The 14,681-nt window shown below is 47.1% G+C and overlaps 1 protein-coding gene across 1 annotated transcript in view; it reads right to left on the bottom strand.

Annotated features, from left to right (window-relative positions):
• Positions 1-14,681, bottom strand: part of lmtk2 (lemur tyrosine kinase 2) — a 38,814-nt gene extending 24,133 nt beyond the window's left edge. Inside the window, exons 1-3 of the mRNA XM_083677845.1 lie at positions 14,362-14,681; positions 2,574-2,704; positions 1,781-1,937 (exon numbers count right to left, since the gene is read on the bottom strand). Coding sequence (XP_083533971.1) covers positions 1,781-1,937; positions 2,574-2,704; positions 14,362-14,464 — 391 coding nt within the window. The 5' untranslated portion in view covers positions 14,465-14,681. The remainder of the gene's footprint in view (positions 1-1,780; positions 1,938-2,573; positions 2,705-14,361) is intronic.

Here is a 14,681-nt window from a genome sequence, read left to right as displayed (position 1 = left end):
CCTCATGTACTCCCACGTAATGACACACAAACGAGACTTGACTTAACGACATTCGCCAGCCCGCGATGCCGCGCCGCGCCTGCTAAACAGGAGCAAACGGCGTCTAAAAACAACCAAGACGAACCTCTGCTCTTACAGGAGGGGCCTGGTCTACTTAGAAACGTCTTATGTGTTCAAAAGCCCTGAAATACGTGCCTTACCTAAGCACACTGAACCGACTCCAAAGTTCTGCAGTGTTTACCCACATAATCAAATCAACAAAGCGTGACAGGAGGACTTAACACCGGGCTATAGGCCCACTCAGTGAGCTGGGCTTCACATCAAAGGCTCCACAGACCAGGAAAGAGAAACAGAAACTAATCTATGCTGGTATGCATGTGGTCTACTGAAACTGCTTCTGTAATGGGGGTTGACGCTTGTGTATTAAACATAATCTGGTCAAGTATTTGTAGTAAATCGTACATGATACAAATCGCCGGCGTTTACCTACTCCTGACACAGAGCCAGTCTTTGTGCTATAGCAGTCATGTATTTGCATTCTTTCTTGAAAGGACCATGAGAGAAACATGAGATAATCATCTTATCTTCTCTCCTTTGAGTATGAGATTCAGTCACAAACATTCAACATTTAACAACTGAGTAAGCGGCTTAATTAACACTTAATATTTATGTCCAAAGGAACCAAAACTAGTGATTGGCTCCCGGGTTGTGTGGGCAGTGTCTCTGGGACCTGGGGAGGGAGCCATCTGTCCACACACCTTTAACTCACCAACTGCCAAAGAATTCCGGAACACGAGCCAAGTGTTTTATGTGGTGTTTTACCTAGCAACAACACGTTGATTGGCTACAAAATGAGGCATCATAATTGACGCATTTTTTGGTGAATAAAATCACCCTTGGCGCTCTAGAATGTCGACCATTTGGACGACCTTATTTGCCCTCGGCACTAAACGAGATAAGGGGACTATAACCCTGCTATAAAACTGGCACAGCACAGCACAAAGGTCCAGAAGCAGATAACACACCCCATCGGGAGCATGACTAAAACACTAGGCCTAAACGGTTAAACGGTTAATGGCTTGCTCAGGGCAAAACACACCCTGTTCTGTGTCAGTTCCAATGGTGTTCCAGGCCTAGGAAACAAGCACCACAGTAACGTCCCAGGAAGGCAGGCTGTTAAAACTGATTTACTACTTCGGTGACAGTCGCACAGGCTGGGTCCTGCCAGGGTCATGTGAGGGGACTGTAAAATAAGTGGGCGGCTGATCATCAGACGTGTAGTTCTCCTGTAAGGAGGGTCGCGTGACATTGACCCAATTACATGATAAAAAGCTAACAAGGAAGGCGAACGTGGATAACACAAGGCTGCATTCCACCTGATACGGTACCGGAACAGCTGGGGACAGTATACCTGGGGGTAATTCTGTAACCTTAAGAGAAGAGGTGGTGTCTTAAAGATACATTACGTAACTTGTGTTGCCAGTTCTTTACATAACATCCTGCCTCGAGCGTTGACGGTATGGATCATTTTGACTGATTCCTTCTCTCATCCGACCACACAGTCCATGGTTTAAGGCTAGCAAAAGTTTTGAAAAATAAGCTGTGGCTAGAAAATGAACCATCATCATTTATGCATTTTTGGTGAATAAAGTTACCCGTGGCGTTCTAGAATGCTGACCATTTGGGCAACTTTACTCCCCATCGGCACTGAATTAGTAAAACATTTTTTTGTATTTCTTTTAAAAACACAGCTATTTGAACCAAGGGGGTTGAGACTGACCTGAGGGGCGGGGTGGAGGGGGCTGGAGGTGGGGGGGGCCAGGCAGGGCCACGGGGGGCACAGCCAGGGTGTACACCTCCGCAGGGGACTGCATGGAGGGTGTGTCCTCGGCCGGGGGGGTGAAGTCGATCTCATCCTCAAAGTTGTCCTCAAACTCCTGGTGAGAAAGGCATTTCAAACACAGGCTTCCTTGGGTTGGTCAGGCCCAATCCACAACTCACAGCAACTCTTTACGGTATTTATACACAGTACCAGTCAAAAGTTTGGACACACCTTCTCATTCAATGGCTTTTCTTTATTTTTATTATTTTCTACATTGTAGATTAATATTGAAGACATCAAAACTATGGAGGAACACATATGGAATTATGTAGTAAACAAAAAAGTGTTAAACAAACCAGAATATGGTTTATATTTTAGATTCTTCAAAGTAGCCACCTTTTGCTTTGATGACAGCTTTGCACACTCTTGGCAAGGTGTGTCCAAACTTTTGACTGGTACTAGTATATTTGTTTTCTTTTCTTTCTACATTAAAAGAAAAGAAGATGGCACACTCTTACTCCGATGCAATAATCTAATCTAATAATCTATTCATCTAATCTAATCATCTAATCTAATAATCTAACGTAACCAACGTTTCGGCAGCAAGCGGCCTTCACGAGAGCTTCATCACATTACCGTTACTGTTAAGGTAGAATATGGTTTGTTGCCGATTTATTAACATTCTCTGAAGTTCTGTGAACTCGGGGCGACGGACTTCACGTCTGCGTGCCGGTGCTTCAGAATCGCTCACCTTGAAATTGATCTGACGTTCCTTACAGCAGGTCACGCAGTTCACCAGCAGCAGCACCATGGCGACCAGCGCAGTCAGCGATGCGGCCAGGGAGGCGTGCGGAGAGAAGGACGCACCGCCCGCAGTCTCCCCTGAAACCAGACAGACAGACACAGGACAAACAATATTAGTTCTCCCCCCCTGAGGCAATTATGCTGAGCCGTTCAGAACTCAAGGTGCACTCAAAAGTACAGGACACAGGGAGAGGTAGACGACAGGTGTAGAATTGCAAGTGCACAAGCGGTTCGGTTTATAACGTTACGTGAGAGAAATGGATTGTATTATTTATTTATTTTTTAAACCAAAAAAAAAAGGGAAAGTTGTCGAGTGATGATTTCTGACCAAATCAAATCAAGGTTTTTTCTCTCACGTTCTTTACCAATCCAAGAAAGAGAAGCAAGAGAAGGTCACTCAAGACGGAATGTCTTCTACCATTTCAGCAACCTTCCAAAAACCCATTTGTCCGATTGTCCGCCGACTCAGTGATGGGGAACTGCGGAGGGTTGCTGGGCCAGCTTTTCCGGTGTCAGTGCTGACAGCAGCTCTCTCCCTCTGCCCACTCTCTACTCTGTCACCACAGCCCCATCAACACGGACTGACCCCCCGTCACGCCATCACGCCATCCTTCCATCCACGTTGCTGATGCTTACACAACAAACCGCCGCCCGGTGCCCCCTGCCTCATCTCATCCCGGCCTGCAGTGGACCATCCAGGCCTAGGGAGGGCCGGCTGTCTGTCAGACGCTACGCCGGCCATGAGTCACTGTTACACACTCCCCCCGTGGTCAAAACACGAAGGGTTCATCCTAATCGCCTAGAGAGGCTTCATCGCTTCGTCTCCTGAATGTATCCTACTGTCCGCAATGGTCTGAAAAACACAGGTCAGGTGAGAAGCAGGAGAGGGGAGAGGGGTTTGGTTTCTACCTGTCCGGTTCTTTTTTCTGATCAGTGCGAAAGAGAGGAATTCGGAAACAAGGAGAGATGAACCGTAATGAACTATTAAGATGCACATGTAGGCTACTCTCTTCTCGCCTCCAGTTGCATCCTCTTATCTGGGGCGGGTGGATGCAAATTAGGAGTTGTGGTTTGCGGCCCAAGGAGCGACTGTGAATACAACCAGGTTTGCCACTTTTGAGATTAATCTAAATAATAAGGCTTAGTATCGCCTATTCATTATTCAAATTAGAAGCTTTGGAATGAAGTGAGTCCCGTTTTGAGAAGCCTAGCAGGAAGTATATCTATATCTCTGTGGTCACAGACCCAGTCAATAGTAACCCTAGAGTCTCTCTGTGGTCACAGACCCGGCCAATAGTATATCTCTGTGGTCACAGACCCGGCCAATAGTAACCCTAGTATATCTCTGTGGTCAGACCTCCCACCAGACCACACACCCATCAGTGAAGCTCCTTGGGGAGCATTAGATACGAGTCGATGTGTCAGACATCATTTTGAAAATATTGCTGTCTGCGTGCACACAGAGGTGAAACTGACCCAAAGACAGTCCTAATGAATGGGTTGATTAGTATCAGGCCAGTCCTGTGGAAAAGGAGCCACGAGCCCGAAATGTGAAATTCATCAGAGCTTATCAAATTGTGTGCCAAGCGAAAGCTAAGAGTCTTTATTTCTGGGAAATGAAGTGAGTATACATTTCTCAACCATCTTCCATCATTAATAATAATAATAATAATAATAATAATAATAATAATAAGGGAAAAGGAAAGGCTATGAAAGTGTGTTTAAGAACCAGAAAATATCTTTAGAGGGTTTAGAGGGACCTCATTAATGTTCAAATATAGACCCCTGTCAACTAATATGAACACTTTATAGTTTCTAGAAAATTGTTTGGCTTCTCCAAGTATAAGAATCATTGCCCAGTCTCCAGATCATTATGTTACCAAAAACACACTTGACTGGCCAAGTCAATCTTCAGATTTAATTCCAATTGAACACGCATTTCATCTCCTGAGGATCAGGTTTTAGGCAAAAATACCTCAAAACAAACGACAACTGAAGATGGCTGCAGTACAGCCCTGGCAGAGGATCACCAGAGAGAAGATACCCAGCATCTGGTGGGGTTATGCTTCACCGTCCCATTACTTACGCAGGACACTCTCTGTATGTAGCGCAAATAACCGCTATTGAGAATGATGACATACATGTTGCACACTTCTACCAAGAAGACAGCCACGGGATGTGTCTTCATCATTAATTTAAAGAGCGCACTGACACAGATAGAGACTCTTAGGATCCTTCCCACCGGTTGCAGACAATAAAGAACATTTTTGTTTTGAGGCGGTGTCTCTGTGTGTCTGCACATGACTTAGACCTACTTGCATTTAATTTGTTCTAATTCTGTTTTTTAGCAGAAAAAGCCTTTTTAATATATATATATATATATATATATATATATAAATAATGAGGAAAAATACATTAAGAACAAATGTGATTGATTATAAATCATTAAATGAAGAGTTTCAAAGGCTGATTTATGTCTCCTGTGTTTTGTGAATGATCATCCCATATCATTCTCATATTTCCCTTCTTAATGTTAAGTTGATAAAATAATACATGATTACCTTAATGAGGGCGTCTATTGCACATTTCTATCTTTGTTTCCTTATTTTAGCTACATCATCATGTACAGAATGACATTCAAATCCAAAAATCAGGTGTTTCTGTGGGGGACCCATTTAGTCATTCTGTTACAGTCATTCTGTACTGTAGCTCAACAACCAAACTAGATATTTTCAAACTCAAGGTATTATATGACAGCTAACACCCCACTCTTTCTGCAGACATATTTGAATCTGAAGTTGGATCTGAAGTTTAAGATTTTCTTTTATAGAATTTTGAAGCTGCGTAGTTCTGAAAATAAATACGTTATTTTTAGTATTTTGGGGGGGAATTGTTAGTCGTCCTTGCGCAAAGACTTGTATAGTTTGTTGTTTTCCTTTGTTGATTTTCAAGTAAACATCTCCTGAATATCCCCTTGGTGGTAGAGAGAGTAGCAGCCTACACTTGTAGGTCTCTTTTGAATCCAAACCCTTCACCTCAACACATGTAAACCATAGGCAAAAAGGATCATGCAAAGAGTGTTCTGGCAGACGCTGGGGCGTCTCCTAAGCAAATCACTGGCATTGTTTTGTCTGTGTGCCGTCCTCACCTCTAACACTGTCTGTGTATACAACAAAACAACAAGGAAGTAGCTGCTTTCCTTTGCTTTGTAAGAAATTACATAACTTCACTTTTTTAGAAGGCCTGGCATGTGCAACAATGTCAGCTATAAAAGGCTGTTTCCTTCCACAGCGAAAAGGGAGGGAGAGATGTGGACAAGATATTAGGCCACGTATCAAAGGCATTCAAAACTGACTTGTAAAGGTTTGATTCTGCATGTTAGGCAAACTGAAGAGCAGTTATACTGCTGAAGGCTAGTCAGCGTAAGGTTTAATTCCCTCCGTCCGCAGCTGCCAGGGAAAGCAACTAAGCAAGCCGCATTGTAGAGAAGCATCTGTGGTCCTACACCTGGGCAACGTCTCTGCCATGCCTCTCCCAAAGTGGGCATCGCGTGCGGCACGGGTTGGAGCTCTTCTGGCACATCAACTCAACGAGACAGCCTCCTCTCCCACCCATCCAGGTCACAGAGATCAGACGAGACAGACAGCACTGCTGGTGCTACTCGGCCCGGTCCCGTCTGACTCATACAGCAGAGCCGCAGAATACCACAAGTCCGTGTTGTCGACAGTGATTTTCCACAGCGTATTTTCATACGTCTTACAGTATAGCGTCTTATATAACCCAGCGGCACGGTGGTAAAGACGGCCCCATAAGGAAGCTTCCAGAGACTGCAGTGAAAAATTCATGAGCGGGGAGATTAAAGATTCAGTGGCATCCGTCATACAGTGGCCTGGTGATGTTGCTTTGAATCTAAATGTGTCACAACAGTGTTTCCCCACCTGATAGAGAGGTACTACAGCAGCAGAGGGAGACGGGTGAAACTGGGCACGAAGCGTTGTTTCTTACGAGACGCAGGGGCAGCAGTTGACTGGCCTCCACCTTAAACCACGGCGTCGAGGCTAATGATAAACCAGGACACGACATCTCTCTCTCTCCCCGTTTAATGTGTCAAGAGATTTTGTCCCCGAACCATTGCCTCCTTTACTGGTTCACAGATTAAGTGATTAAGACATTCAAGGGCCCCAATCGGTTGCATCTTAACACAAATATTCCCTCTCAAATGCCTCATTTGATTGGTTGCCAACGTCCCTCCTGCCAAGCCGTTTGTGTGTCACACGTCTACAGTGCAACCAGGCATGCTCCCGGGGGTTCCAGGCAGTGCCAAGTCCCCGGGGCTTCCTAGCCCTGTGGTGTGTGACTGAGAGGGGCCCAGAGAGGGGTCCTGTGAGGGGCCCAGAGAGGGGTCCTGTGAGTGGCCCAGAGAGGGGTCCTGTGAGTGGCCCAGAGAGGGGTCCTGTGAGGGACCCAGAGAGGGGTCCTGTGAGGGGCCCAGAGAGGGGTCCTGTGAGGGACCCAGAGAGGGGTCCTGTGAGGGGCCCAGAGAGGGGTCCTGTTAGGGGCCCAGAGAGGGGTCCTGTGAGGGGCCCAGTCGGGCTGGCCGGGCAGCACCGTGTGGGATCAACTCTCCCTCCGTTGGTCCTTACCGGAGTCATGGGTTTATGTTATGACTTGGCAAGGCCCCACCAAATGATTCAACTGGTTCTGGGAGCCCATACACAGGGAGCTGCCAGCTCTTATTCCTCATCCCTGCATATTTCAGTGATCTTTGTTCACGGTAGAGGAGGGGCTGACCCATTTTCACAGGATTCGCCAAGCCTGCGCTCGGCGGTTTGGGTTGGTGAGGGGGACATGCAGTGTCGGAAATACACAGGGGCTGCAAGACACTTAATAATGCCCCCGAAATCACAGATACAGGGGCAGAAATGAGAGACCGACTGATACTGGATTTTTGGGTCTGATGCTGATTTATGGGGGGCAAAATCACAGATAACCAATATATCAGCCATATTTTTTACAGAATTCCTTGGCAAAAACAATGGCAAAAAGATGCTCTTAATGATGATTAGACAAACATCTCAAGAGTGACCAGAAATGATCTATCTATAAATAGAGCACATTTATTTATTTTATTTGCAGTTACTTGTGCTACGCCAAATGAGAATTTCACATGTTCAGTGGATATGTATATTGTATGTATGTATATTGATATCAGTGATTCGCTTTTCAATCTAACCTGTTGTGACACAGTTTGATCCACTAAGATATTTTGGCTATACGCAGTAATATTTCATTTACAAAAACATCCTAAAATGCACTGTGAAAAGCATCCTGTTAGAATACCTCCTGTACTTTCTGGTTGCCAACCACTGTAGTTTCCAGTAATGGTTCATTCCAGCCCTCCCCCTCCCAAAGACTACATTTATCAAAGTGGTCAATTCCGCTCTCTTCACGAGAGTAAACAAACCTGCGTCCTGCAGCTGATTGGAACAGGACGACGCACAAGTTAGCTAGAATGTCATGGGTAGGAGCTAGCCATGTTAACTGGTGAAATGCATTGTTGGTAAATAATATTTTACTGTGTGCAGATGACAAGTTGTGGAAAAAAGAGCTGAGCTAAAAATGTAAAAATGTTTTTTAAAAAAAAGCTCAGTTATCAGTTTAACCGTTTACTTTTTAACCTGAAATCAAATGGAAGCATTTAATGTGAGCTGATAGGTCTACTGTTGTCTGCAAGGGTACGACGGCTGGAGAACACCAGCTTTTGGAAAACACTTTTCTTAAAAGCGGTAATGACATTTAATGGGATGTAAACAAAACCTTTTTAAAAGGGCAATGGCAGAGGCCTACTGTTGTAGTTAAATCTACAATACAATACAGAATGAAGTCATAGAGCCTTTCATGGCCCCCCTATTCATTTAACATCTTACGCTGGACAGGCCCACATATGGGCCCAAATTCTGTTTTAATTTGATTATTCATTTGATTACTGATGACTTTATCTCCTTGTCATGTGTAGTATGTTATTCTGAACTATGATCTGAGCATATCCACACAAAACCTCAAGGTGTCGCCTATCAAATGGCATCCTGCTTCTGCATCTGATCGTCATATCTCTAATGTGATGAGCAGTTTAGTTTGGGTCTGGTTTTTATGTGATAATTAGTCCAATAGGGCTTTCAGCAACATACCAAATAAATGATGCATGGTCAACCATACATACCATGCTGCTTCAGGTGTGTTAGGGTTGTGATGGAACATAAGTCTCCAGGTACAGGCGTTGGCCAGGCCACACCTGAATCAATGACTGTTCAGTTGTACTCCTAAGAAAGGGCAAGGCAGTGGAAAGTTGGATTCCTACACTGAGGACATGGCAATACATGCATCCAGGCAGGGATGGCCTCCCTTGTTGTGGGCTACGCAAGGTGATGAACACCAAACCCCCTGTAGGTGGCAGTATCCAGTGTATTCTACTCCCAATGGATGAGGCCTGTCTTCATAACAAATAACACACTGCTCCCTCTGTAAGTGCTGATATCATCATAACCAGATCGCACATATCATCATGCACAACGCTTTTTTTAATGATTTGGGTGGCCTGGGGTATTCCAGTGGTCTGGTACCAGTCCCATGGCCTGGGGTTGTCCAGTGGTCTGGTACCAGTCCCATGGCCTGGGGTTGTCCAGTGGTCCAGCACCGCAGCCAACAGTGCACACACAGGCCCATCGAATCCGGCCCGTGGCCTGCTGACATACCCTCTCCTCCTTACTTTCCTGTTTTTCTCTACTGCCTCTGTCCAACTGAAGAACTGAAGAATAAAAAATGATTTGTAAAAACCTGTGTTACTGGAGCATTAGGCCAAGACCTGTGGCTGGAAATGTGATGAATGGGGAAACAGACAAGAGTGTTGCAAGCAGGGAGGCGGCGATGAGGTGGAGTTCACCAATCTGGCAGACTCCCAGGCCCATGATGACTCAACCACTGACAGTGCAGGTGAAGCTCCCTGTCAGACCAGCCAGCCTAATGGGAGAGCCAAAACACCGCTGACTGACTCAATATCAGGCTAGCGTTTACAAACTGACCCCTTAGGAACCGAAATGGACAACACAAGATGCTAGCAATGCAGGAACCATGGCAACGCAGCTAAAAATATAAAAAGCCTGGCCACCTCGGTGTAATTCACTGTGACCGCGAAAAAACAACAAGCCAAAGCACAACAGGATGAAATTAAGCAGCTCTGGAAATTAAAAACACCGCAGAGAGTTTTCGCGAGCTCGGCAAGAGGCTTGTGGTCATTAAAAGCACTAGGCCTTTTGCTCCAGAAACCGGGGGAGAGGATAATTGTAAAGGCAGCGGCCCCCTTGCGGCCCCAGGGTGACGGTCAGTGAATCAGTGCCCAGCAGGGTGGAAGGCCACAGCAAGTCCGGCTGCATTACAGGGCGGGGAGAGAGTCCTTCTGACCGGTTCAGCTGCAGAATCTAACCCTTCTGACAGAGCAACCGGTTCAGCTGCAGAATCTAACCCTTCTGACAGAGCAACTAGTTCAGCTGCAGAATCTAACCCTTCTGACAGAGCAACCAGTTCAGCTGCAGAATCTAACCCTTCTGACAGAGCAACCGGTTCAGCTGCAGAATCTAACCCTTCTGACAGAGCAACCGGTTCAGCTGCAGAATCTAACCCTTCTGACAGAGCAACTGGTTCAGCTGCAGAATCTAACCCTTCTGACAGAGCAACCGGTTCAGCTGCAGAATCTTAACCCTTCTGACAGAGCAACCGGTTCAGCTGCAGAATCTTAACCCTTCTGACAGAGCAACCGGTTCAGCTGCAGAACGGAACCCTTCTGCTGCGCTGGAGTGCACGGCTGCTCCAAACTGCCAAAGCATTCCAGAACGCTCACCACACCTAGAGTGTTCCAGAACGCTCACCACACCTAGAGTGTTCCAGAACGCTCACCACACCTAGAGTGTTCCAAGTGTTCTATGTGGTGTTTACCTAGCAACAACACCTTGATCGGCTGTAAAAATGAAGCGTCGTAATGTTTGGTGAATGAAGTCCCCCTTGGTAGTCTAGAGTGTTGACAATTTGGGCGAGTTTTTCACCCTCGGTACTGGACGAGTTAAAGTGTATGATTTGTTCTTGTTTCGTAAAGTGTGAAATGTGGGAGCCTAAATGCTCATGCTCCTTTTAGTGGTCGCTCTGTATACAAGAGGCGTCAGCAAAGGCAAAAGTCTCTGCCCAGCATTAGACGCCCACTCAACCGTGGGAACTGTACAACATAACAAATCAAACATCAACGAGCTGTAACTCATTCACTTGCACTGATAGCAGCGGACTCTGTGTAAGGTCACATATTACCAACCACCACTTGTATGCACACCATTCATCACGTCTCCCGTGTGGAGGCGTAGCCTATGCTCAGCTTCTCACTGTCACAGATCCCTCTGCTCTCAGAGAGACAGCCTGTAGTAGCCTGCTCTCAGAGAGACAGAGGCGATGCAGAGTTTAAAACAGAGAGGCCATTATTCTGTTGTGTCTCCTGCTGTTACGTCATCAACGCATTCGCAACAAGCAGGCTAGCCTATAGTACCACAATAGTACCTATTCTATTTTTAAACTTATTGTTGCACTACTCTGTGGCACTGTCACTTTTGCATTTCACTGTATACTTGTATGCACGTGACAAATAAAGAATCTTGAATCACAACAAGCAGGCTAGCTTATAGCACCGCAACAAGCAGGCTAGCCTGTAGTACCACAACAAGCAGGCTAGCCTGTAGTACCACAATAAGCAGGCTAGCCTGTAGTACCACAATAAGCAGGCTAGCCTGTAGTACCACAATAAGCAGGCTAGCCTAAAGCGCTACAAGCAGGCTAGCCTACAGCACCACAACAAGCAGGCTAGCCTGTAGTACAACAACAAGCAGGCTAGCCTAAAGCACCACAACAAGCAGGCTAGCCTGTAGTACAACAACAAGCAGGCTAGCCTACAGCACCACAACAAGCAGGCTAGCCTGTAGTACAACAACAAGCAGGCTAGCCTAAAGCACCACAACAAGCAGGCTAGCCTACAGCACCACAACAAGCAGGCTAGCCTACAGCACCACAACAAGCAGGCTAGCCTAAAGCACCACAACAAGCAGGCTAGCCTGTAGTACCACAATAAGCAGGCTAGCCTGTAGTACCACAATAAGCAGGCTAGCCTACAGCACCACAACAAGCAGGCTAGCTTATAGCACCAAGAACAAGCAAGCTAGCTTATAGCACCAAGAACAAGCAAGCTAGCTTATAGCACCAAGAACAAGCAGGCTAGCCTACAGCACCACAACAAGCAGGCTAGCCTACAGCACCAAGAACAAGCAAGCTAGCTTATAGCACCAAGAACAAGCAGGCTAGCCTACAGCACCACAACAAGCAGGCTAGCCTACAGCACCAAGAACAAGCAAGCTAGCTTATAGCACCAAGAACAAGCAAGCTAGCTTATAGCACCAAGAACAAGCAGGCTAGCCTACAGCACCACAACAAGCAGGCTAGCTTATAGCACCAAGAACAAGCAAGCTAGCCTACAGCACCACAACAAGCAGGCTAGCCTACAGCACCACAACAAGCAGGCTAGCCTACAGCACCACAACAAGCAGGCTAGCCTACAGCACCACAACAAGCAGGCTAGCCTACAGCACCACAACAAGCAGGCTAGCCTACAGCACCAAGAACAAGCAGGCTAGCCTACAGCACCACAACAAGCAGGCTAGCCTACAGCACCACAACAAGCAGGCTAGCCTACAGCACCAAGAACAAGCAGGCTAGCCTACAGCACCAAGAACAAGCACTAAACTGTTGGTTTCTTAAATCACAGAGAAACAACGTTACAACCAATGGAACAATGCACAGAACCAAGAGCCTGTGCCACCACAGGTCTGATTATTTCCAGGCACGCCTGTCCATGTCAGAGAGTCACCCTGCTCTCTGTGCAGCCAGCAGGCTGCCTCCTGGGGCGCTCTGCAGGATCAATGAAGGGATGCTGCTTGTCCTACCAGGACGGAACGAGGAGCGTGATCAATGAAGGGATGCTGCTTGTACTACCAGGACGGAACGAGGAGCGTGATCAATGAAGGGATGCTGCTTGTCCTACCAGGACGGAACGAGGAGCGTGATCCAATCAACACTTCCTGTGTGGGACTACATTAGAGGGCATGTTCTAAGTATCACAGCCCAGGGCACACCTGGGCTCCTCCTCCTCACACCTGGGCTCCTCCTCCTCACACCTGGGCTCCTCCTCCTCAGGCCTCTGCACCCCCTAACACCTGGGCTCCTCCTCCTCAGGCCTCTGCACCCCCTAACACCCTCTATCCATCCTCCTCCTCCTCAGGCCTCTGCACCCCCTAACACCCTCTATCCATCCCCCTCTCCTCTCCTCCTCCTCAGGCCTCTGCACCCCCTAACACCCTCTATCCATCCCCCTCTCCTCTCCTCCTCCTCAGACCTATCGACCCCCTAACACCCTCTATCCATCCCCCTCTCCTCTCCTCCTCCTCAGACCTGTCCACCCCCTAACACCCTCTATCCATCCCCCTCTCCTCTCCTCCTCCTCCTCAGACCTGTCCACCCTCTATCCATCCCCCTCTCCTCTCCTCCTCCTCCTCCTCAGACCTATCGACCCCCTGACCCCCTAACACCCTCTATCCATCCCCCTCTCCTCTCCTCCTCCTCATCCTCCTCAGACCTATCGACCCCCTGACCCCCTAACACCCTCTATCCATCCCCCTCTCCTCTCCTCCTCTCATCCTCCTCCAACCTCTGCACCCCCTAACACCCTCCATTACCAGAACTTGGAATCAAAAGACAAAAGCTGTCTTCCTTTCTCCAGCCCTGTGACTGCCGATGGCACTCTTATGGAAGGTTTTACCTGCGATGACTGATGTACAGTTGAGTCACCTATTGAGACAAAAGTACTTATTGTAAGTGGCTTTGGGTAAAAGCTAAATGACTTCAATGTAACATGAAAAAGCAGTAAAGACAGGGCTAGCCCACGTGACATGTTTTTATGAGCAAATGACTGAACTGCACCAGAGGTTTCTGCCCTTCCTCCTGCGACAGTGCCAAAGGGTCATCTCTTTCTCACTAACTATTCACTCTCAGTCCAAAAAAAAAAAAACATCTGAGCAAATACAATAAAATAGCATATTGTTATGCCAGGGCCAGGGCCAGGACCAGGACCAGGGCCAGTAAGTCTATAGGACGTCTGTTTCAGTGTTATGACGATACAAATTGGAACCTGGTTTACACAAAACAACGAAACAAAGCTGATGTGTTTTCACATGGCAACAGTTTAACTAGTTAATGACTGTCATGGGACTCTGGGACAGGAGGGGCACTCACCACCTTTGACCAGACAGACACCAGCTGGGGTTCAATCCGGCCAGTTAGGATAGGACTACTTTACTAATATGAGTATGCCTGGTAGTTGGCTACCTACATGTAAAGTGGCAGCTACCGAAACATAGCTGGCTACAACTGTTGTTGCTGTGTTGTCAGCTAGCTTAAGTTAGCTTGATTGTGCCTACTAGCATGGCACTAGCCAGTTAGCTGACATGGCTACACTAGCTAGCTGGTTGTCACGCAATCCATCAGCCAGTTAAGGCGATCACAATTACATTGGTCTGAAATAAACACGATTAGCGAGCAAAGCGATGGCATTTCATCCCACCGTTGACTGGGTGACGGACCGGTGGGTAGCTCACCTGCTGCGTCCGGGTACGGAAGCGGGGCGCCTTCGCCCAGCAGCAACGCCGACTGTAGGATCCCAGTTGCCAGCAACAAAACAAATCCATGACCGTTCTCCATCCTCTCTAGCCAAGCTAACTGGCTCACTAGACTCGTCCAAAATGTATACTAAACGCTAACAAACCAAATAAAATACGAGATTCATTGATGATAAGTTAATCGGGTAGTTATCTATGTCCACAGGCTAACCAACAACGCCCGTGGCTGAAACATGTTATTCCGCCTGTTCTGCAACACTAGCCTAGCTCAACACTAGCCTAGCTCAACACTAGCCTAG

The sequence above is a fragment of the Argentina silus genome (genome assembly GCF_951799395.1).
Source record: "Argentina silus genome assembly, chromosome: 9".
NCBI classification, from domain to species: domain Eukaryota; kingdom Metazoa; phylum Chordata; class Actinopteri; order Argentiniformes; family Argentinidae; genus Argentina; species Argentina silus.
The sequence above is the reverse complement of the archived record's forward strand: the minus strand, read 5'-3'. Positions and strand labels throughout refer to the sequence as shown.